We start from the raw sequence: 24,915 nt of genomic DNA on the forward strand, positions 1-24,915 counted from the left end.
CATACCAGACTATTTCGATTCAGGCAATGCCAACATAGGCCTTTGTAACTCAAGTTTTCAAGGAACGCCAAATTAGAAACGAGGGGGCCTATCCCGAGTCCGTGGATGGTCTCTTTCCACTGTTAATTAGTTTCTTGCACCGAGTACTCTGTGCTTTAAAGTCAGCAATGCTGTTCAGCATCACCCGTTCCAACTGACTCCAGAAAGGAAAATCGGTTACACGCTTCAATGGGGTGAGACCGTTGGAGCGGCGAACGCAATCCAGCCCGCCGAGAAGGGAGGCTCGCACAATTTTTAGAGGTGATCTCCACAGCTTCAATACTTCTATTTAAATCTACCCGTCTTCATTAGGTTAACGAAAGTATTTGACAGAATTTTTTAACTTACATATACTTAAGGTCATTCTTTCAAAAAGTTACAGAAGTTACAGTTGTCAACCTAGGTAAAACCCTGATCTTAAAAACTTTTGTAAATTGAAATTCAACAAGGAAAGTACCGGACAATTAAGTTAAGAATGGCTTCCACAAAAGGCAGGTCTTATTAGTCTGACTTGAGAGTTTGCTCGATATACATGGAGTGCACGGACGATATATGGGCGAATTTAAAATAAATTAAACTCACGACCACCGAATTGCACCGAGCACAATGATACTATGGGCCAAGAGTCTGATGCACAAGAGAAATTTCTCACCGAAGCAAGGATTTGTTAATGCATTAGACTTTAGCAATTGAGAGCCTACTAAAATTTTAGGAATACATTTTATTTATCTGCAATGTCTAGATTAAAATATTAATGCAACTTAATTTGATAATTTAGCCCAAGTAGAAAATCTCAAGCCGCCCGCAGGACATCTGGCGGCTTGAGGAAGTTGCGAGGTTAGGAGGCTAGAATATTGCATGACAACGAGAGATCCGGTAGCGTTTAAATAGAACAGCAGAAAAAACACGTTACGGGTGGAAAGATGGTGTGCGAGTTGAGGGAGAATCTTAAGGTCCTGGCATTTCTTACAATCGACAGACACAAAATTTCCATTATTTTCTATAAATTCCAACGAATAACTCGTCGGAATGAAGAATGCATCCTAGAATACAGACAACCCGTAAGAATGCGACGTCCATGCCTGCAAGATGAAGGCTATACTGGATGGTTATGATCAAGATTAATGAAGGTAAACTGAAAAGGTCTCCGCATATTAGTAGCAATGATACATCATTGCACCGATAAGTGAAAACTAAAAAAGGAATCACTCAAGATATACGAGGCATATTTTAATTTCCATATCCTTCAGAGAAGTTTTTAAACTAAGATTATGGTAATGCACCTATTTCTCCTCGCACCATTCATTTTCTTTTCTGACTTGTTCCTCTTCAGCAGGAGTGAAGTCATTCTTGATATTGAAGGTCTTGCGTATCTCCTCAGGAGACTTGCCCTTGATCATGTTGGCTACCGTCTTGCAGGTGACGTCGAGCAGGCCTTTGATGTCCAGGTAGTTCGCTGCCAGGATCAGCTCGAACAGAGTGCCTTGGTCTACCTGTGCGTACGAAAAATCACATCTAGATAAAAATTATCAAATTCATTTGCAGATATGACTTGACAATAGAAACTTCAGTTCACATAAAAACTGACTATACAAAATTTAGAAATGAATGCAACTTTTTTTCTAAACTAATAGCTAGACAACTACTAACGCTTGCAAACGTAGACGTCCGAGATTATAGGACTTGCGCTCGCATCATAACGACAGGGGTCCGAGCAGTCACACGGCCGCATTGTGCATGCATTACGTTCTAACTATTCGCTGAAATTAATAACCCAGTTACAGTCTCCTTTGGACCTGTCGTGCAAGCGATGTTAATGCCGGAACAATTCTAGATAAAGATGTCTAAAATTACCAATAGATAGAGACTTTGAAAAATCTTTTCGTGAACAATATCTGTAGAGATGAGGTATAATTGTTCAAACAAAATGCTTCCAAGTTACGACACATTCATAAAATGATAAAAACCAATCGATCTAGGATTTAATGTTAGGATTAGCGACACGTTCGAGAATGGGCAGTATCATGGACAAGTTAAACTTACGATATTCAAAATTAAGGCTGACAACCACACTACCTTATGCTGTGAGATTTTCATTCGAAATTAACATGACTTTCAGGAGAGGAAAATTGGCTGTCCAGCGCCACAAATTCATCAAGAAATTCCTGTAGAGGTAATGCAAGACTCATTGGGGAGGTAGTGCAGTTACGGACATCTAAACTAAGGGTACGCACACAGTGGAAGCAGGTTTGCCCGCGCGGGCACCCTGCTCCAACCTGCCACAAGAATGAACATAGTATAATAATACAAGTGTTCACAGTGAAAACCAGTACGAATAGGCTTTTGTATTTTATGGTTTCAGGCGGCAGCCTGAGCAGGTAACCAGCACGCTGGCAACCTGCTCCAACCTGCTCCAACCTGCCACAAGAATGAACATAGTATAATAATACAAGTGTTCACAGTGAAAACCTGTACGAATAGGCTTCTGTATTCTACGGTTTCAGGCGGCAGCCTGAGCAGGTAACCAGCACGCTGGCAACCTGCTTTCACTGTGTGCGTACCCTAAACGTGGAAAATCTGAAAGCTAATTTCCAGTAATAACCTTGAGGAAGTCAGCATCCCAAGACGAAATATCATCAGTCCTCTTTTCCTTGTTGTCATCCTCGTCAGGCAGGGGAGGGTCGTCCTTGTGGGAGCTGCACCACTGGATCACCTTCTTCATGATCGCCGCGTTGACGTTGGGTAGAGGAACGACCTCGTCCTCCCCTTCATCCATGCCTGCACACACAAGGTTTAAGGCTGAGCAGAACCACGTCAAAAAAATGCCTGTCATATACGCGAGAAAAATTTGCCTACACGGTAAAATCAAAGTGACTAGCTTTACCCACTCATGATATATGAATTACAAATAAATTTGAACAAAACTACAGGCAATGTTGAGAGGACGACTAAGTAATGATAAGCTGCGTTTAGAAAATGTATACATTCATCTTCAATGAATATAGATGTGGGTAATAAAATTTCAACCTGACTTTCCAGATGGGAGGTAAATAATGAAGCTAGAGTCGTTCATTCCGTCAAGGATATGCACAAGATGAAGTTAACCAATTTTAGTAATTAGTGGTATACTTTGACCAAAATCAATAAAATAAGTCATTTAATATAATTACAACACAAAGTATGCTAATGTCTCACCCAGATCATCCAACATAGTCTTGATTGTGATGCTCTGCTTGGCTATCTCCACATCAACTTCAAACACTTCTCCATCGCTGCTCTGTAGCTTGATGTTCGGCATCTGGGGAGGAATAATTCAACTTAGTATATATCAAAGCTATGTATGGAGTGGTAGGATTTTCAAGAAATTTTTTCAATCACGAAGAATCTTTAGCCATTTCTTTCTAAGATGGTCATTCATTTGCCTAACTACCAAAGGTAGGCTATGTAGTGCCATACCATGAAAACTGTATGAATGAAAGTTTACCTAATTATGATAATGAACTGATTATTCAACACGTTAAACAAAATCCCAGGATAAATAATAGTATAGAGAAGGGAACACAATATAGAGAACACAGAAATTGAGGAGACTAAACCACGTCTCAGGGTGGGAAAGAAATGAGTTAAATGTTCAATATTGGTACAGAACTGATATCTGCTCTGCTACTATTAAGAGCCAATCAACAGTAATTTTTGGCACATTTCTTCAATATTTTCAGAGTAATAGATTCAATCTCTGTGCATTTTATGTCAGAAGAGGCAATAGCAATGATGTGGAATAAGTAAATAAAACATCTTCTGCTCATTGTCCCAGGTACAGCCATTTTATCTGGTACAATGAGAAAAAAGGGTTTTAAGAATTCACATCATAGACAACTATTCAATACCACACAGACATGGTGACCAAGATGATAAAGAGTGTGACCACATTACTAGACACTCCTAGTATTAGAAAAGGCAGGCTGCTGATTAAATAGCTGCAGACATGCCAGGCATTCTGGAAAGATTTAGCCACTTAGAACATATATTATAAGCATTGAAAATTTTTGACTAAGGTTTAATTCTAGGCATTAACTCTTTCATCATGGATACATTTAATATTGTCAATGCTATTTGTGCTAGTGGTTCGGGACTGATAAATTCAGTCAGTCATGAAGGAGCTAAATTTCAGGAAAAAATAAAAATCATTCAATTTTGCCTTAAAAACTGCAACATTTCCTCAACCTCAGTGGCAATGTACTGTAGCCGTGTTATTTTTATAATTTTATTTCTCAATTTCAAGACCGCAAATTACAGGAGTTATGACAGCCATAATTGTTTCTATAACCAAGGTTCCTATTGCCATTTTTAGGGTTAAAGTAAATATTTAATTTCAAATTATAGACTACAGAAACAAGTTGGCAACTCTTTTCTAATTAGTACACTTCAAAACCAGGACCATGTATAATAATTGCGCCAGAAATTCTAAACCCAGACTTTCCTTCTATAACTCTGGTAATTTATACAACAGCCAAGAGTTCCCATACTAGATTCAGTCTTTAGATTCATACTAGATTCATACTAGATTCAGTCTTTCATACTTTAGATTCATACTAGATTCATACTAGATTCAGTCTTTCATACTTTAGATTCATACTAGATTCATACTAGATTCAGTCTTTAACATCTGATCCACAATTCTTGGAATTGCACCCCTGCTCAACAGCATATCTATACATGTCCCACATAATACTGAAATATTACACCCCAGATGGTCACATACATTTTAGGGACTTCATAATTTTGTAAGATAATTCATTCAATTCAGATTTTTTTGTAGTTCTGAAGCTTAAGCTAACCAAGTATTTCCCAGATGCAAGAATCTTTGAATCGAGGATACTTACTAGTCTACTTTTAGAACTTTAAGGCCAACAAAACATTGCTATTTCACTGTAAATTCAAAATTAATTATACACCAAAAATTGATTATGCTGATAGAAAGCTGCTAGCTTGTCCACACAAAGTTGAGCAAGCCGGTGGCTCTGATCCAGAGTCAAAAATCAGGTAGAAGCCACACATGAAGGACAAAAACATCCGTGCTTACAGTAAATTTTACAAATTCCTATGGCGCTTTACTACTTTCTTCAGAAAGACAAAAAGCGGTGAATTTNGCTCTGATCCAGAGTCAAAAATCAGGTAGAAGCCACACATGAAGGACAAAAACATCCGTGCTTACAGTAAATTTTACAAATTCCTATGGCGCTTTACTACTTTCTTCAGAAAGACAAAAAGGGGTGAATTTTACCACAGACTCAATAATCATTGGATGTACTATTTTTTCACCTGCAAATATTTGAAAATTTTGCTAATATTCCCTGCTGAGCTGTGTCAATGGCACAACCAAGTACAATTTTAAAGTCATTATCAGAAGATATTTCAGTGTAAATTTAAAATCTAAATTAGCAGCATAGTTGATAAATAATGAAGAAAAGAAGTCTTACCTTTATAGGATATTGGTTGATCAGATGAAAAATTCCTCACTACTCACTAGTAGCAGTCAACTTAGTCACTGTATCTGAAAAAATAGCAATTGCGAAAATTAAACTGGCAATTCCTGCAAAACAAATAAATTAAGACTGATGTAAAATAAGCTTAATAATTTACATAAATGATACGCTGCTAGCATACACCAAACACAATTAGTAAAGTCTAATTATAGTATTACAGTACCATCAAAATGGGTAATAAGGGACAGACAGGGTAATAAGGAGCAGATGGGTAAATCAGGACAGTCCAATTACAGGGCGTAAAAATGTTATAGCAGGAAAAATAATAAAAATCTTGCTAAACTAAAAAGAGTGGTGTATACAGTATGTCAACATTTCTAAATGTTTACAAGTGATATTTTGAAAAGGTACTTCTGCTAAGGTCTGTAGTGAAAAATGATTAGGCTGCATTAAGAAATTTTGCTTGAAAAAAGTTGCAGATAGGCATCAGCTTTAAACCTTCATTGACCTAATTTTTGAACCTCAATCCAAAACAAAATGGCAGCCATTTCCACAATATGGGTAATAAGGAACATCACCCTGGTTTAATACGGGACACCCCTAGAAACACATCTACAGTAGAATCTCAATAATCAAAGGTTCCAGTTAATGAAAAAATCAATCAACAACAGAACTATGACTACATTTACCATGCTTTAAAAAAATTTCACTGAATAAATTAATGCATCATCAGTTATCAAGAATTGTGCACCATGCAACATAGAATGAAAAGTAACTGAAACAATGATTTATTGCTTCAAGATATAATGGTAGTGATTTTAATACATGAATGGCTATAAAAATATCACCATATGCATAACTCAAGTTCTGATTGCTTTACGTCACTCTCAAAACACCACACTATTCGCCAGCAATGATGAGACATCATAAACTGTTGCCATTTATTTAAAAGCCTTCAGAATTCAAATCTACAAAATTGCTGAATTCCAAATCTGTGTGTGTCACGAAATTTCGCATATTGTGAGACTAATTTTGACAGCGCTTCAAACTCTTACTAATTCTTAATTCCAATGCCCTGTGTTGGAATTCATACTCCCTGTGTGAGCTGTATCGGAATATGACAGCTCGGAATGAGCTTAATTAGAAAATTTTAATTTTTTAATTAAGCTTTTAATTACGAGCTATTGAGCTTTTTATTAAGAAAATTTTAATTTTTGGACACAGCTTGGAACGAGCTGTGTGTGTCTAATTCCAAGCTGTGTTGGAATTAGTTTTTAAGTGTCTAAAACCGTCTCTTTACTTAATCATCTATTAATTTATTTACCACTTAAAATCAGCAAATACAGGTATACTAAAAGGATTCCCAATATATTCACAGACATTTAAAAGTTTCAAACCATAATATTCTTTCTACACAATCAGTTCATCACTATTTGGTAGAGCAAGGTTAACTATCAATTTCGACACGTGTTTCGATGTTCTCACTGGGTGACGTGGTCTTTCGCGCTGACTCTGAGGATCTTAACAGAGTGTCACAGAACTCAACAGAGAGTGTCACACTTAACAGAGTGTGACAGAAAAGTTGAGAAGTGTCAAAATTACCCACAATGTCAAAATATGGTGTGTCTACCCTAAATGTGTGATTTCTTAAATTGCTTTATGCTGCATAGATAGTAAAAATATTGAACTTTACACCACTATTTTCAGTTTTGAATAGCTTAGGACTTTAGGTGCTACAACATTCCTACAAAATGTGGGATGACTGTCACAATTTACTTTGCCCATCCCTTATTATCCTGTTAGACAGTACACTAATCACAGAAAATGTCAATTTTCTACATCTACTTCATTTAGGCTACAAAGGAAGAGGAGGACTTTGGAGTACTATTAGTAATTACCTAACAAATACATTCTGCACATTTCAAATGTTTTAAATTTAGGTTTAATTCAAGTTTCCCAATTTACTCTATTCACATGGGTAATTACTAATTTTAGATGCTTTTGTTTCATGCCTTTTCCAGCCCAATCAGAAAAAATGTGTAATATTGCGTTTTTTTTCTTTCAAGTTATCTTCAAAGTTCAAACCATCCTCTGAGGCTGGCCCCTGGCAGAGGTTCAGGGTTCTGACCAGACTAGTGACCAGAAATTCCAGTCTTCCAGATTTATATGATTGCTATTCCAATGCAATGACAAGTAGCCAAGGGCCCAAAAAAGTGCAGTACCTAACTTCTGCCTATTGGCAACATCTGTGTGGCTGTTGACAGTTGTTTTTACAGTGGACAGTAGCATCTTTCCCAATCCCAACTAGGACTACCTGTGATTAGGAGCCAGGGGGCAGAGGGTGGATGCAGCATTGCCAATATATGGGTTATTAAGCCCTAAGCGTTGCCGGGTAATTTTAAGATGCGTTGCCTGGAAATTTTTAATGAGAAGCCATTTACGCTGCGCTGAGTAATGAAAAACTATTTACAAGCCACAAACTTATTTACAAGGTTGCATGCATGTGTTACCCCAAAAAAACTAATTTTACCCTAAAAACAGTCCGATTTTACAGCAAGTGTCAACTGAACATGCGATAATGCAGTCTGACCGCTCTAATGTGACCGCAACTATGTAGGGTAAACGCGGTATATTCCGACATCGTAGGTAATTCCGTCACCTCTCCAGCTTTTCCTTTATATTAAGCTTTGTTTTAGTTCCATGCGTTCATTGATGGTTGAAATGGTGACGTCATACATTTGCGTGTCGAAATACTGCAAAAACACTAGGTCTTGGCCATCTAGTGGGAAAATATTGAGATCCAAAGAGACAATGCATGCCACGTGGTGAGATCATCGAAAAATGTGTCAAATTTGACAGTTGACATGGCTCTACCAAATTAGTGAATAACTGTTTTTATAGGAAGAATATTATAGTTTGAGACTTAAATACGTCTGTGAATATATTAGGAATCCTTTAAGTATACTTGTATTCGCTGATTTCAAGTTGTAAATAAATTAATAGATGATTAAGTTGAGATGTTGGATTTCGACACATGAAAACTAATTCCGACACAACTTGAATTGGACACACACAGATCGTTCAAAGCTTTTTACAAAAAATTGAAATTTGCTTAATTAAAAGCCTAATAGCTGTTAATTAAAACGTAATTAAGTAGTGTTCAATATTCGTTAGTGTTCTAATTCAAAGCCGTGTTGTATCCCAATACAGCTCACACAGCAAACGGAATTCGAACACGTGGATGTGGGCAATACCGTATTGCCAATACGTATCAGTTAAATTTGAAGCGCTGACGCAATACGACTCACCACGTGTCGGATGTTGCCACACAAAGTGACGGAATATAGGGATTTGGTAGGTTTCCATTCTAAAGGCTTTTTAATAAATATTTTTAATAAATAAATAATAAATAACTGGGCAGGGTGGCCCAGTGGTTAAAGTTCAGAGTACCAATTGATTGGCGCAGAGAGGCGCGGGTTCGATCCCAGCTGTGTGCGCCAGTTTCTGGTCAGAATCGGCAAGGAGGCCGGCGGTTAAGCACAGCAGAATTGTAGCAGTGAGTTGCGAGTTCAAGCCCGCAAAATGCTGCGAATGTTCTGCGATGTTAAGAATCGGCAACAGGCCTACGGCCTAATAACGCTGAAACCGCTATTATTATTATTATCATTATATTATTATTATGGCAAATTTTGTTGATGTTTCATCGTTGCTGACGCGTAGTGAAGTGTTTTGAGAGTCAAGTGAAGGCAACAGAACTTACGTAACGCATACGTTTTTTTTATAGTTTTTCATTTCTCGATGCGTCCTTAATGTGTCTGAATATACCGCGTTTACCCTAATCGTAAACTTGATGTTCACATTTTTTTGCCGGGAACTCATCACCACTGATTTCCGGTCAAGCTTCACTGCATCCTGATCCATCCAACATACCGGAAACCTTACTTTTTTTAAATAGTTGGCTGAAGAATGACAAATATAATAAATGCGAGAATTTCAATCGAAATGTGTTGGCAAGATCTTCTGAAGGCATAAATTTTGCTACTGAAGCGTCACCAAAGATCTTGCAATATTCATCCACTCTCTGCATAGTGGATTAGGAGGAAAGTCAACAATTGAATGGCGAACTACAAGTACACGAGTGATTTCCCACATTCCACGAGTTTATTAGGTGTATTACATCCCCTAATACACCATCCGTTTGATAACTTGACGTATAATATTCAACGAACAACGTAAGTCTTAAGCCCCTTTCACATAGGACAGGACAGTTAGTACTGCCAGCGTCCAACAGTATTTATCACCGAACCTTAGCGGACAAACGAAATGTGCACTGCTGTTCACACATGACAGCATTTACCGCGGCGTAGACTTTGATGCCTGACGCCCGCGCGTCGTGCTAACTGCTGTCTGCTAAAACTGCGGCGGTAGATTTGCCGTGACAGTTTAGCTTGCAATGGCATTCAATGTAATCTTTCACACTGGGCGGTTTTTATGCCACATCTTAGTTAGTGTGTTACTGTTACAGTTACAGACAGTGGGGCCATATTTTAGGCACATAATAAACAGCACTGCATCACTGTCTGCATGACATATATACTGATATTATTACATAAATATTGGTACATGAATATCGTTACATCAATACTGTTAAACAAAGATATACATTGATAAATATACGTTTCAAAAAAGTGATAGAGATATATTTCATAAAAGATATAGATATTTTCCATAAAATATATAGGTAGGCCTATTTCCATAGAATTGTATTTACATTATTCTCACATAGAGATATATTTCGAAATAGAAATATTGTTAGGTACATAAACATAGAGATGGAATGATGGTGCATAAAACAGCACTGCAAGACATAGATTCCAGCGGTAAAAACCGCCTCGTGTGAAAGATTGCGCGGTAAATACTGCCCCGGCATTTTTGCGCGCGCGGTACTTGCCGCCCTGTGTGAAAGCTGCTTTACGGTAGACTAGATATATAACATTGTGCAGCTGCTCAACTGAATAGGTACCTACTGATAATACCGTTAAACTAAAATGAAATTGGCCCACCAACCTAACTTCCACAACTTCACAAATTCTCTTCTCAATCCTCATTTTCCACCTAAATGCATTAATTAATGATTATATCTACTAGATTTGAACAAATACAGCGTTTTTAATGAACAATTTCAATGATTATTGAAATCTGAGCTACACGACCGACGACCCAATAACGATTCTCCTTATTCTCACTCTCAGCGTGCGCCGCAGTAATCAAGCCTTCAAGGACATCAATGTATTTACGAGCGTAATTTCTCACCTCACTGCATTCAACTTCTTAAGTCAGGAAAACAAAAGCTGTCTACAATGACGACTACACCGAAAATGGTGCTGTGCATCGATTAAACTTCGTTGCCATCTGAGAAGAAGCGCCTTCCGCTAAGTTGCAGGAAAATTATAAAAATTAACTTTTGCTTGTTTTAATTTGATGTGTGTTTTAAACTCGCATAAAAATGCGCATAAAATAATGGGTAATCATTGGTTAAAAAAGAACAGGTTACGTAAATTTGAAAATATTTTTAGGTCACTTGAATAAAGCAACAATGACAGCAATTCACCATGAGATGTAAATTTTTGATCAACAATTTACGAAAAATTTCCATCATAACACCTGAGCTTCAAGCACCATTTGATGCGATTTATTTTGATTATCAAAGAGGAAATTTTGACTAATTGACTATCTACATTAGAATTAAAAATCGACATAAATTTTAATACGTAACGCAACATCCTCTCCAAATATTACGTTACACTCTCACTTACAATCACATTTGCTCTCTTCGACAAACCTATCAATGAAATCCACTCACCTAGTCACCCTAGGCCGTCACACGGCCACCTCTCGGACAAAAACGCGGCCTGTCTCACGGCCGTGCCTCACATGGAATATCTTCCAGAAATCTATATACCAAGTTTCACTGAAATCGGTTCAGTAGTTTGGAAGCTATTCCATGTACGATGAATTTCTTGAGGCACGGCCGTGAGACAGGCCGCGTTTTTGTCCGAGAGGTGTCACAAGATAGGTGGGCAGCTTGTCTTCGCAGATTTTTTTTTATCATAATCAAGTTAATAATGACGGGTTGTATGATGATTTATTCCAACTTATACTCAGGCCACAATATATTGAATATTTAGGCATTTTCTTTATAAACAAAACTAATTTGAATTAATAATTATAATAGTAAATGAACATAAATCATCTAGGGGCTCAGGAATATTCTAGAGGGGCTTAAGCCCCCATAAAATATTGTAAAAGCCCCCTAAATAATTTTTTGTTCATTTTTTTACAAGAAATACCGACAAATACGCTACAATTTGGCCTGAATAGGTTATTATTCCTATTAGCGAGCAGTACTCCTTGTATATGTTGTACTAAAATAAAGATGTTGTTAGGCGTAAGTGAAATTGACAGTTCACTCAAATCCTATTCATCAGCTGGGGGCTTAGCTTCCGTTGCCATCAAAAACTTAATGACTTTCTTATCAAAAACTTTCTGTTCTTAAAATCACCTCCTTCATAACCTGTTCTATATTTCACTCGCTTCACATTCCAATATCAGATCATGTGCTCAACACTTTCATTCACGCCGCAATCGCCGTGCCTTCGATGTGGGTAAGTATTCGTAAGCGAGTGGTAAAGTCCAAGGTTGGAGCAATGAGGAGCGGGTTTGAAACTCTATGCTTGGTGTAAAAATTCCGAGGTGAACAAGCACAGCAAGATTTGATCGGCGAGTTTCGTTTCAAGAAACTTGCACTACTTACACTTCTGTGTGTAGTATGGGCGACAGGCCAGGTAAGGCCAAATTCTCAACGCTGACACCACTTTTTTTATAACACATGGAGCAATGGCGACAGATCAAATCGGCCTATTCTTCAAAGCCGATATGGCTATGTTGATAATCCTCTTTCACTTGATTGGCCTTGTGCATACGCCCATTCACACACAGCGACCCAGCCTTCAAATCGAAGTCGGTACACACCTCTGCATTGCACAGCCCCTAAACGGTAATGTTACCTAGGAACTCTATTCTAGTAAACACGCATTTTATTCATCACAATAACCATAAAAATGTATCGCAAACTTGTACGGTGATAAAAAAACCCTTTATATAAGCAAATAATTTATGTGAGTGAATCTCATAAAAAGAAACTAAATCAAAGTATAGTTTATTTAGCACCGATTAAGCAACGGCCTCACAGAGCTGACAGATTCTCGACCGAAAGAATGATAAGTATGCTTCACCGCTTGAGTTTCGCCACGAAAATCTTGCAAACAATACACTGTGATCAATTACTAAGTGTCAGTGTGCGTACATTTCAATATAGGGATGAAATAAAAATTAAAAAACAACCAAGAGAATAACAGCGAAACAAAAAAACATAATTCAGGCATACTAGTAACAAAACAAAGACGCGTTTATTGATTCTGTAAACATCTACAGAGGCACAAATACGGTCACGCCAATACGTTCATTTCACGACCGTATAAAAACCTAATAAAAAGTACTATTGCACATAAAAATTGATAATAAGGCACAAAAATGTCAGGCGACTTGATTCGTACGTCACCACCCATGCTGTCAGTAGTATCCTTCACGTCACCTTCCGTGACGTCATTGTAGTAAGTCTCTGTATAAGCTCTTCAAGTTTACCACCAGTCAGTCACAGACCAACACCTCTTAGCTGCAGTCCATCTCAGCCTAACCTTAAACGCATCCACCACGTCTATCGGCTCCGGCACCCGCTTGTCCTACTAGCGTTTGTGTCGTTAACTCCACCTTCTCAACTACTCTTATAATACCTCATCGTGCCTCATCCTGTAATCCCATATATAATAATTAATAATATAATGTTGCCACTCTCTCATCATCCTGCTATAGCTTATGGAAAACAAATAGAACCTATCTAAACTCAGATATAAATCTTATATTTCATCTAATAATAAATTAATCAACGAATGTCAAAGAAAAGACATGAGCCCGAATAATTCGAATAAATCAATCAGTTGACACAAACAATAAAAATTCTATGAACAAAATCTTATAGAGACCCTCAACACCAAATATGTACAAGAAAATAACTGTGACGTCTCACAGCTCTTTAGTAAAGTCTTTGCAACAGCAGACACTTAATTTGAATAAATAAAAATTTTTGGCTTTATCACATTAGGTTAATACATGTGAGGTATAGAGAACATATTTATCAATATTTAGTGCTTCTTTTGATAACCATTATACAAGTTTAATAGAATCAGGGAAGCGAAGAATCAAAAGACAACCCACAGAAAACGAATATGTTAACTAATTGAAAGTAAGCCTTAACTTGCCACGAGGGAAAATTCTCTCTTCTTTTGCCTATAAAAGGAGTTACATTTTAATTATTCGAAGTTCGAAGGCAAGTGCCAAAGACGCAGAACTCAATGCGGAATCCAGTAGGTTCCCTCCATATAAATTTTTCATCTTATTGTTTTAATCGTTTAAGAAGATTAAGCAAAGATACAAGATATATTCTTGTGTTAGGTGCTCAAACACAGCAATTTCCTTACTGACAGGAATCATACCGTTATTATAATAAGGTGGAGAGTGAATGTAGAGACGACAAACTAGCCTAATGATGGACTATCTCATAGATGACGAATGAGATTGACTAATTGGCACATTGACAGCAGCGGCAAAGAAATTTTCCTATGTGGCATGTTAAAGGCGAGCCGTATGACAGAAATTGTTCCTCAAAATCTTGCTCACGATGCTGGCATCATCGTCACTCTTGCCGCCATTACCAATGTTGTTGTGAGGGATCTTGTCTTGTGCGAGGAAGCTCGCGATATGCGGCGACACTCGCTCCGGTGCTACCAGATGAACGTGGTGGCTGCCATCCACCTCGCAGAGAATAAACTCGCTGCAGCTTTGTCTGAAGATAGCGATTTAATTCAGTTAAATGAATTGAAAATAAAATGTAATATACTATATTATTTTAGGAATAGTCAAATGTACGTATTATGATACCCGAGCGATAGCGATTTGAGTGATGCCATCACAGAGCAACGGAGGTGTTTTAAACCCAGAAGTATAATAATAATATCTCTAGTCTCTGCAACAAACGCACATGCCAAAATGCTTCTAGGAGAAGCCTCATGAGTAGAATTTTATATTTCTAACAACAGCTGTAACAGTTTAATAGAATATACAAAAAGATTATTCAATTTTCAAATAAATCACAACGTAGCATGGCACAACATAACTACACGTGCGCATTATGATGTCATTGACCAAAATTATAAATAGTAGTAGTAGTAGGGAGAGGTTTCTAGCGCTTCAGATCAATCAAAAATTATAAGGGAACAGTGGACGCACTTGTACTGTTATTATAAGGGAACAGTGGACGCACTTGTACTGTTATTATAAGGGAACAGTGGACGCACTTGTACCTGTCTCTTATACACATCTAGATGTGTATAAGAGACAGGGCCTCACCTATGGCCATGGCGAGGTCAGCCCTCACCCATGGCGAGGTCAGCTCTCACCCATGGCGAGGTCAGCCCTCACCCATGGCGAGGTCAGGCCTCACCCATGGCGAGGTCAGCCCTCACCTATGGCGAGGTCAGCCCTCACCTATGGCGAGGTCAGCCCTCACCTATGGCGAGGTCAGCCCTCACCTACGGCGAGGTCAGCCCTCACCCATGGCGAGGTCAGGCCTCACCCATGGCGAGGTCAGGCCTCACCCATGGCGAGGTCAGCCCTCACCCATGGCGAGGTCAGGCCTCACCCATGGCGAGGTCAGGCCTCACCCATGGCGAGGTCAGCCCTCACCTATGGCGAGGTCAGGCCTCACCTACGGACATCTCGTGGCTCTTCATGGCTCGCTGCAGCAGCTCCTCGTGCGTGTACGACGGCTTGGGGCCGCTCAGCTTGCGCTCGATCTGAGCGACGGCGTCGAGGGCGGCCGCCGTCCTGGCGGGCAGCTTGGCAGGCTCCACATGTATGGGCTTGAGGGCGTCTAGGAGCACCAGAGAGTGCACGAGAGAAGGACGAGCGCCTGCGTACAGCATGCCAGCTGCCCCGCCCATGCTGTGGCCCATGATCACCACCTGACGGCAGCAGCGTGACTCAATTTTGTCGATAATTTTAAGGGCTATCCGAGATCCGAGATAAAATATGGTGATCTCAAGATCCGAGATAATAATTTTGATATCCAAGACCGCGGTTTCAAAATTAAAGATCACCTTCTTCAAATAGGAAATCATTGCCACAAGAATAGTGACAGCGGCCTGAACATTCAAGATCGCAATCTCACACCTGTAAGGATTTTTGAATTGAACAAATTCACAATCTCTATAAGTAAATCCCTACTAAGCTAGAGCCCTAATCACGCAACATGACCGCCGTCATCTCACCTGGCTCCAGCCGAAGTGCTGCACGAGCTGGTCGATGCTGACGAGGTACTCGACGAAGCTGTCCGAGACGCCGCGCGGTCTGTGCGAGGAATACCCGTGGCCGGGGAAGTCGGCTGCGACGAGGCAGAGGTGGCGGGGCAGCAGCGGCGCCAGGTGGTCGAAAGTGCCAGCGTTGTCCTGCCAGCCGTGCAGGCACAGTACTGCACATGGGGCACCGGCACGCCACACCTTGCCTGTACACAGAGATGTATTGTCAGTGTAGTTGAGGTTATACACACAGTAGAGGACAGTGAGGTGCTCTTCAGGTGCTGAGCTATCGCAATGACGTCGTATGCGCGGCTCTTGTATTTTTTATATATAAACATGGATATCAACAAACCCCTGTTCATTTCAACCTAACTGCGTGTATCAACAAATCATTTTTATTTGATGACAACCATCCTAAGCCCTCAATGTAGTGAGTGTGGCTCTGATATGTGACCGCGATGCAGAGGTGTCATTCTGAGTCGCGGTGAGTCTATCGGCCTCTTTTTGTGTAGGCCTCTTACCGCAATACATGTGCGTGTCTTCGGCCTCTTCTTGTGTTGGCCTCTTACCGCAATACATGTGCGTGTCTTCGGCCCATCTCCAGTACCTCGTAGAGCCGTATAATGTGTAACAAAAAACCTTGCTCTATGTAATGCTCACTACACCAAAATCACGATACAGTGATTTTCACTAAAATAAGTGATACCATTCACAGATCAATCAAAAACTTATGAAGCCCGTGCGTTTACTTTTCTTGTGTCATGGTGCTAGTCTGTAGCTGATAGATTTATGATCTGGCAGCGCAGACAAGTGGCTCTGACAGTATATCGTAGCTCACGTGCGCAGTATTTTTACGCTTGATACAAACACAAAACATACAAAGTAATTGTGGGATCTCTTATAAATTAGAAAGTGTAGACGTATTGTACAGTCCAACTCGTATTGTACAGTCCAACTATGTACAACATCATTACATTTCACAAGCAGTCATGAAGCTGAACACAGCCCAGGAATCAGCTGCAACTTACCCGCGATGTGACCGTAGGGAACAGCCACTTGGAACTCCACAGGCTCTTCGTCCACCATGTTGGAAGACCAGCGAACTCTGCCTAGAGTTGTGGTGTATTTGAAGGGATGTTTTTGGAAGTGTTGCGGTGAACACACACGCGAAATGCGGCGTGTGGGCCGCACAAAGTTGAGCACAGCGTTAATTTTCGCGAATTAATCTAACTCGGAAATAATTTATAATTAATTAATCTAAAATAATCTAACTCGGAAAAGTGAGAGAGCTGTGAACGTTGTTAATTGAGAGCCACTCTCACGGTGTACAGATATTAAGCAAACAACAATTTGGCAAAGAACTTTAACTAAATTTTTCCTGATGAGACATGTCAATAAAAAAATACTTAGTATCCTCATTCATTCCAAGCATTCTGTTTTGGTAACATAAATAAATTGCATTTTAGTTAAAAGAATTAAAAAATTACTTTTATTAGTTAAAAGCTCTGCAATTGTTAATGCTGAGAATCTAGAGCTAATTTGCAAACCTAAATCAGATTTAGGAATGAAGCTAAAGGCAAGAAGAAAAAAACCTTTGCTTTTGATACAGGTATATGTGTTGTTATTATAGCTGGTACCTGTAAAAAATATACAACCTGGTGTAAAAATTATTCATGTACAATATTCATGAAAATATTATTCATGAATTATTACATTACGTATTATACATGTACAATAAAACCCACCTTACAAACTTTATTTTTGCAGAAACTCTGTCCCTAACATACCTAGTTCATTTCTACAGCAAACATATCTTTACATAAATGCATCTTTCTGACCCAAGATTGTAGAGATTGTGCCTTATTTTGGCCATACTCCTTGGCCAAGCAATCAACCTACATGCTAGCCACACATTTCTTAGTGATGTACCTTGTACAATTCAACATTGATAGACACTTTGTTGCCAATCCACTGTTTTTTTTTTGCAGTAGCTTACTGTCCATGGTCAAAATTTTTTGTGAATTTTGTTGCACAAAACAGTTAATGAATGGGACAGATTCCCACACACTAGTCACATCTTACTGACTATGATTCTATACTAAATCAAGATTAGAATTTGTTATTAAAAAGTCTTGCAGCTACAAAGTGACAAATTTTTCAATAAAATTGGAATTTCATAGCCTTATCAGGAACTTTTGTTCAACAATTAGATAGTAGGTATAGTTAGATATAATTCATACAGAGACCCCCGACATACATGCAGCCCCCATTATTAGTAATTATCAGCATCATACAATACAACACACCGCCATACAATACACATAAAAACACACACCAACAGAATATAACTATGTAATAACAACATTCTAATACATTCTAATAATAAATTCCTTTACCTATCTCAAAATAACCCACCTATATTTTCAGTTAATTTCAATCTCAATGCACAAACTTCAAAAATTCAATACTACCTATACAACAGCAACACTGGCCAAGTACTCAAAAAACATACACACCTTTACACAAAAAAACACAAACAACAATGCACTCCCATCTGTATAAACAATAACCATATACACAAACCTTACTGTAAGCTTAACGTACCTTACTTAAATGTAACTGATGATGGAGCTGGACTCCAAAATGTTTTCTCTTATAAGAAATGGTGAACTTTTTGGCTATTTTCTTTACTTTTAAATTCCTGGTAAATTTGCGACTTAAGCAACCAAGTGATTTTAATACTAAATCTAACCCAACCTAACCTGCCAAGCCTACACTAACCTACCTTAGCATACCATCAAACAGGGTAATAAGGGATGATTTTGAGGGTTTTTTGTTAATAACTTCTTACCATGAAACATTTCATAAACGAGTTTCAGCTCATTTTAAAGCTCTTTGCAAAGGCTATTGTATGGCATCTCTGAAAAATTCCATATGCTATTTGTAAGATGCCAGAAGCAAAATAAAAGCATCCCTAAATACCCCTGGAATGGGGTAATCTGGGACACTTGAAATAAAACTTAATTTTAAAACATTTGAAGCATGAAGAGTGTTCCATCAAATGGGTAAAAGGGATGGGCAGGGTAATAAGGGACAGTCCTCTAACATTTTGTAGAAATGTTGTAGCAGCTAAACTAATTAAAATATTGCAAAACTAAAAACAGTGGTGTAAAGTTAATCATTTTTACTATCTATGCAGCATAAAGCAAGTTGAGAAATCATACATTTATTACCTCTAAAAATTCCTGAAAAAAAGTGTGAAAGTGAGATTTTTGAAAAGTACCTCTGCTAAGGTCTGTAGCAGAAAAAATATTTGTCATATTGAAAAATTTTACTTACATAAAAGTTGCACACTAGTGTTGGCTTAAAAACATGATTGACAGAATTTGCATATCTCATTCCAAGAAAAAATGGTGGCCATTTCTGCAAAACGGGGTAATAAGGGACACCCCCCTCCCCCCGAGGTTAATAAGGGACACCCCTAAAATTGCATTTACAGTAGAACCTTGGTTACCAAAGGCTCCAGTTAATGAAAAAAATCAATTAATAACAAAGAATTTTGAGTACTACATTTACCTCGCTCGGTGAAAAAAAAATTCACTTAATAAAAAATTACTGCATCAGTCATCACAAAATTGTGCATAGAATGTCACAGATAGAATTGAGCACTGGGCAACAAAGAATGAAAAGTAATTAACCTAAACTATGATTTATTTCTCCAAAAAATATGATAGTTTTCACTAAAATATTCTTTCCTGTTTCAGACATGTTTTTTAAAATCTTTTTTGTTATAGTGAAATCATTTGACTTGATTAAGATTGTGCAAAATTACAAACCAACCCGTAAGCTTACAGATACAGAAGAAATGCTACATGGCTGCTGATATGAAGCTTGCAGTGGACAAGGTCGTTGTCAATGCTCAATGGCATGTCCATAGATACAGAAATATCACATTAAGAATACAGTAATGTATGGATAAGGTAATATTATATCAATGAAGAAAAACCATGTAAAAATCACAGAAAATTTCATTTATTCTACATTTACATCATATACAAAGGAAGAGGAGGACTTCAGTTAGTAATAGATGAGTACACTCTGCATGCTTCAAATGTTTAAAATTAAGTTTTATTTCAAGTGTCCCTTTTTACCCCATTTCCAGATTAATTCAGGAGCCTTTTACATTGCGTCTAGCACCTTACAAATATCATATGGAATTTTTTTGGAGATGCCATACAATAGCCCTTGCAAAGATCTTTAAAATGAGCCCAAACTTGTTTATGAAATGTTTCATGGTAAGAAGTTATTAACAAAAAACGCTCAAAACCGTCCCTTTTTACCCCTTTTGACGGTACTTATCCATTACTAACAGTACTCTGAAGTCCTCTTCCTTTACAGATGTAGAATAAATGACATTTTCTGTGATTTCTATCAATTTTTCCTTTGTTGAGATGATATTCATTCAATATTGATAATTACCATAAAATGGGGTAACTTTGACCACTTTTTTTTCAAAATGATGCCATTTTTTTAATAGATAAGTTAAACTTAAATTGAAACATGTAAAATACAGGTCTATACTCTAGCTTTACTCACCATAAATTGCTGGCTCCTGCCTCTCATAGTTTTGATGTAATTTCAAAAAAAGTTATGGTCTTTGTTACCCCAGCTCTTGGGGTTTCTTTGACCGGGTGGTAAAATCAATTTTATTTTTTGGTAAAATAACTCCAGGTTATGGTGCATTGTAGTAGAACTCTTCTAGCTACATATGCAAAAGACAAATTTTAGGAAAGTGTCATAGTTTGCAAATGGGGGGCACCGCCCCCAAATGGGCGAAATGTGACCATCTAATGGCAGCCGTGATGGGGTAACATTGACCGTTTCGTAAATTAAGTTAAAATTACCATATATAAGACTCTGTAGAGTCTGAAACATAAAGAAAAAAACATCAATAGGTGCATCAAACATAAAATATGTTATATAGGTGCCTATGGTAATTGTAACTTAATTTCCAAGCCGGTCAATGTTACCCCGTCACGGCTGCCATTAGGTGGTCAAAGTTACCCCATTGGGGGGTGGTGCCCCCCATTTGCAAACTATGACACTTTCCTAAAATTTGTCTTTTGCTTATGTAACTAGAAGAGTTCTACTACAATGCATCAAAACCTGGAGTTATTTTACCAAAAAATAAAAAAATTGGAGGGGGTACTCTGACAGGCTTTAAATAATAGCTCTTTTATGTGGGTCACATTTTTAATTTTTTAACCTATTAGATATGCAAACTTTTTAAATCTTTCTATTGTGTTCCGTAGCCTCAGTATTAGGCTTTTGATGGCCATTGACAAAATTTTTCTATGTCGAATCGTTTTTGAGTTTTGGGGGTTTTTGTTAAAAAAACGAAAAGTGGTCAAAGTTACCCCACCGGTCAAAGTAACCCCATTTTATGGTATTCATTCATTACCATATTATTGATGTGATATTACCATATCCATGGACATGCCATTGAGCATTTATAACGACCCTGTCCGCTGCAAGCTACATGTCAGCAGCCATATAACATTTCTTCTGTATCTGTAAGCTTACAGGATGGCTTGTAATTTCACACCATTTCAATTGGGTAAAGTGAATTTTTCACTATAACAAAAAAAAAAAGATCCTAAAAAACATACCTGAAATTGATAGGAATATTTTAGAGACTACAATCATAATTTTTGAAGAAATAAATCGTAGTTAGGTTAATTACTTTTCATTCTATTAACCCAGTGCACAATTCTATCTATGACATTCTATGCACAAGTTTGCGATTGCCAATGTTGCATTAATTTTTTGTTAAGTAAAATACGTATTTTTCTTTGAGCAAGGAAAACGTAATAGAAAATTTTTAATTGTTAATTTGTTTTTATGTTACCTGGAGCCTTTGCTAATCACGATTCTACTGTAAATGTGTTTTTAGGGGTGTCCCTTATTACCCTATCTTGCTGAAATGGCCACCATTTTTTTTGGAATGAGATAAGCAAATTCCATCTATCACGTTTTTAAGGCAACACCTATGTTCAACTTTTATGTATGCAAAATTTTTTATTACAGCAAATACTTTTTTGCTTCAGGCCTTAGCATAGGTACTCTTCCACAATCTTGCTTTTTACACTTTTTTCAGGGATTTTTTAGAGGTAGTAAATGTCTGATTTCTTAACTTGCTTTACCCTACATAGATAGGAAAAGTGTTGAACTTTACGCCACTATTTTTAGTTCTGCAATATTTCAATTAATTAAGTTGCTACAACAGCTCTATGAAAAGTCAGAGGACTGTAATGATTTACCCAGCTTGTCTCTTATTACCCCATTTGATGGTAGGTGTTGTCCTTCAAGCTCCAAGGACAAGACAAAGACAGGCATCTTGCAAGACTTCCAGCTGCTTCAACTGGGCTGAAACTGTTTCATACAGAACACTACAATAATTTATTTTGGCTCTAATGCAGGCACAGTAGAATAGGTGCAAGAAATGGGAACTTGAACCCCAGTTTGGAGAGGTCATTTGTTTCAGCAATCCATGTTGTATCACATCTACACTCAGAGAAGTAAAGTGAGGGACACATTAGAGCATGGGGCATCAGGCATCACTCCAAGCAGCTTGTGCTGACGCCGTTATGTGATAGCCTGATAATTATACCACAGTCAGTACTGGAACATTCATCTATTTAGTAATGAAATACAGGAAGACTGTTTTTAGGGGTATTCACATCCAAGCCCCATATTGTACAGTATGAATAAACTCATTCAAGTATCTCTGCATGAGAGATTTGGCATCAAACAAGCTGCAATGTTACATCCGGGACCCGAGGGCAGGGCGACCTGCTTAGCAACAACTCGGAGAGAGAGGACAACAAAGTTAAGCATGAAGCCATCATGACAGGGCCCCACATAGTCCAGCTTGTAGAGAAGTCCATCAATCCATACTTTATTGAATGCTCCTTACAGGTCAATAGGTATAAACAACCAAACACACCTCAGAAGCTGCTTAAGTAGTACTGTCAACCGGGGCTACTCGGGACGGTTTTGAGCTTTTTTGTTAATAACTTCTTATGATGAACTATTTCATAAACAAGTTTAGGCTCATTTTATAGCTCTTTGTGAGGGCTATCGAATGGCATCTTCAAAAAAATTCCATATGCTATTCGTAAGTTGCCAGAAGCAAAAAAAGAGTGTCCCGAGTAGCCCCATCGAACGGGGCTACTCGGGACACTGGGAATAAAACTTCATTTTAAAATATTTGAAGCATGCAGAGCGTACTCATTTATTACTAACAGTACTCTGAAGTCCACCTCTTTCATTGTAGATGATGTAGAGGTAGAATAAATGACATTTTCTGTGATTTGTACTTGTTTTTCCTTTATTGATATGATATTGCCATTACATTAATTACCGTATCATTGATGTGACATTATTGAATTATTGATGCGATATTACTGTATCCATGAACATGCCATTGAGCATTTACAACAACCTTGTCCACTGCAAGCTTCATATCAGCAGCCATATAGCATTTTTTCTGTATCTGTAAGCTTACAAGATGGCTTGTAATTTCACAACATTTTGATTGGGTTAAGTGAATTTACAATAAAAAAAGATTGTGAAAAACATACCTGAAACAGAAAGGAATGTTTTAGTGACAACCATAATATGTTTTGGAGAAATAAATCATAGTTCAGGTCAATTACTTTTCATTCTATGATGTCTGGTGCACAAGTGTACATATGACATTCTATGCGCAATTTTGTGATGACCAACGATGCACTAATTTTTCGATAAGTGAAATTTTTTTGCCGAGCGAGGTAAATGTAATCAATATTCTTTGTTTTTAATCCATTTTTTTCTTAACTGAAGCTTTTGCTAACTGAGGTTCTACTGTAAATTCGTTTTTGGGGGTGTCCCGAATAGCCCGGGGGGGGGGGGGGGTGTCCCGAGTAGCCCCGCCATGTGGAAATGGCCGCCATTTTTTATGGAATGAGATAGGCAAATTCTGTCAATTACGTTTTCAAGCCGACACCTGGGTGCAACTTTTATGTAAGTAAAATTTTTTAATATGCTGAATATTCTTTTTGCTACAGACCTTAGCAGAAGTAACTTTTCAAAATAGCGTTTTTCACCATTTCTATCAGGAATTTTTCAAAGCTAATAAATGTCGTATTTTTTTACTTCCTTTATACTACATAGATAGGGAAAATGCTGACGTTTACGCCACTATATTTAGTTTTGCAATATTCCAATTAGTTTTGCTACTATAACAGTTTTATGCAGCGTCGGAGGTGCGTCCCGAGTTGCCCCGCCAGTCCTGAGTAGCCCCGGTTGATGGTATGAATATGAAATATGACTCTCCAGTCTAATGAAAACGTCCATAGTACTTTGCTGTTGACAAAATCCACATCAACTTGATGACAATAGTTTCTTATGATCCACTATAAACTCAAGATGAGCAGCAAAAAGTTGTTCTAGCAGCTTACTGAGACATGAGAGTAGGGTTATTGGTTTGTATGATGGATTCCTGGGATCATTGTCAAGCTTCAAAATAGGGAGAACAACTCCCTCCTTCCAGGGTGAGGGCAGCATACCAAGTTGAATGCTTTGATTGAACAGAGTCAAAAGAGATTCATGGTGCTCATGTTCTAGTGCTTTCAGGGAGCCATTATGGATGTTATCTTCACCAGGTGAGGTTATCCTCATGCATCTCACACTCACAGATCTATTTAGTTCAAATAGCAATGCACTTGTGATCATTAATCAAAATTTCTTGCAATCAGTGCAAAAAATTGCACTATTCCCATTCAAAATTGGAAGAATTTTTGAAGAGACCTAGAATTTAGACAAGAGTTGCAACTGTCAAAGAAAGTTAGAGTTGCAACTGTCAAAGAAATAAATAA

General features: G+C 38.0%; 2 protein-coding genes across 2 annotated transcripts; both read right to left on the reverse strand.

Moving 5' to 3' along the window:
• Positions 1 to 371: 371 nt before the first annotated feature.
• On the reverse strand, positions 372 to 10,950 carry LOC108680953 (S-phase kinase-associated protein 1). The gene is made up of 5 exons (XM_018169885.2): positions 10,839 to 10,950; positions 5,520 to 5,593; positions 3,235 to 3,337; positions 2,642 to 2,817; positions 372 to 1,532 (listed from the first exon to the last, which is right to left on the reverse strand). The coding sequence occupies exons 3-5, from the start codon at positions 3,335 to 3,337 to the stop codon at positions 1,323 to 1,325; spliced, it is 489 nt and encodes a 162-aa protein (XP_018025374.1). The 5' UTR covers positions 5,520 to 5,593; positions 10,839 to 10,950; the 3' UTR covers positions 372 to 1,322.
• Positions 10,951 to 12,728: 1,778 nt separating this feature from the next.
• LOC108680947 (probable serine hydrolase) lies at positions 12,729 to 17,636 on the reverse strand. The gene is made up of 5 exons (XM_047881259.1): positions 17,026 to 17,636; positions 15,971 to 16,203; positions 15,404 to 15,664; positions 14,736 to 14,740; positions 12,729 to 14,487 (listed from the first exon to the last, which is right to left on the reverse strand). The coding sequence occupies exons 1-5, from the start codon at positions 17,081 to 17,083 to the stop codon at positions 14,274 to 14,276; spliced, it is 771 nt and encodes a 256-aa protein (XP_047737215.1). The 5' UTR covers positions 17,084 to 17,636; the 3' UTR covers positions 12,729 to 14,273.
• Between the last annotated feature and the right edge of the window lie 7,279 nt (positions 17,637 to 24,915).

The sequence above is a fragment of the Hyalella azteca genome, unplaced genomic scaffold (genome assembly GCF_000764305.2).
Source record: "Hyalella azteca isolate HAZT.00-mixed unplaced genomic scaffold, Hazt_2.0.2 contig7447, whole genome shotgun sequence".
Classification (NCBI taxonomy): Eukaryota; Metazoa; Arthropoda; class Malacostraca; order Amphipoda; family Hyalellidae; genus Hyalella; species Hyalella azteca.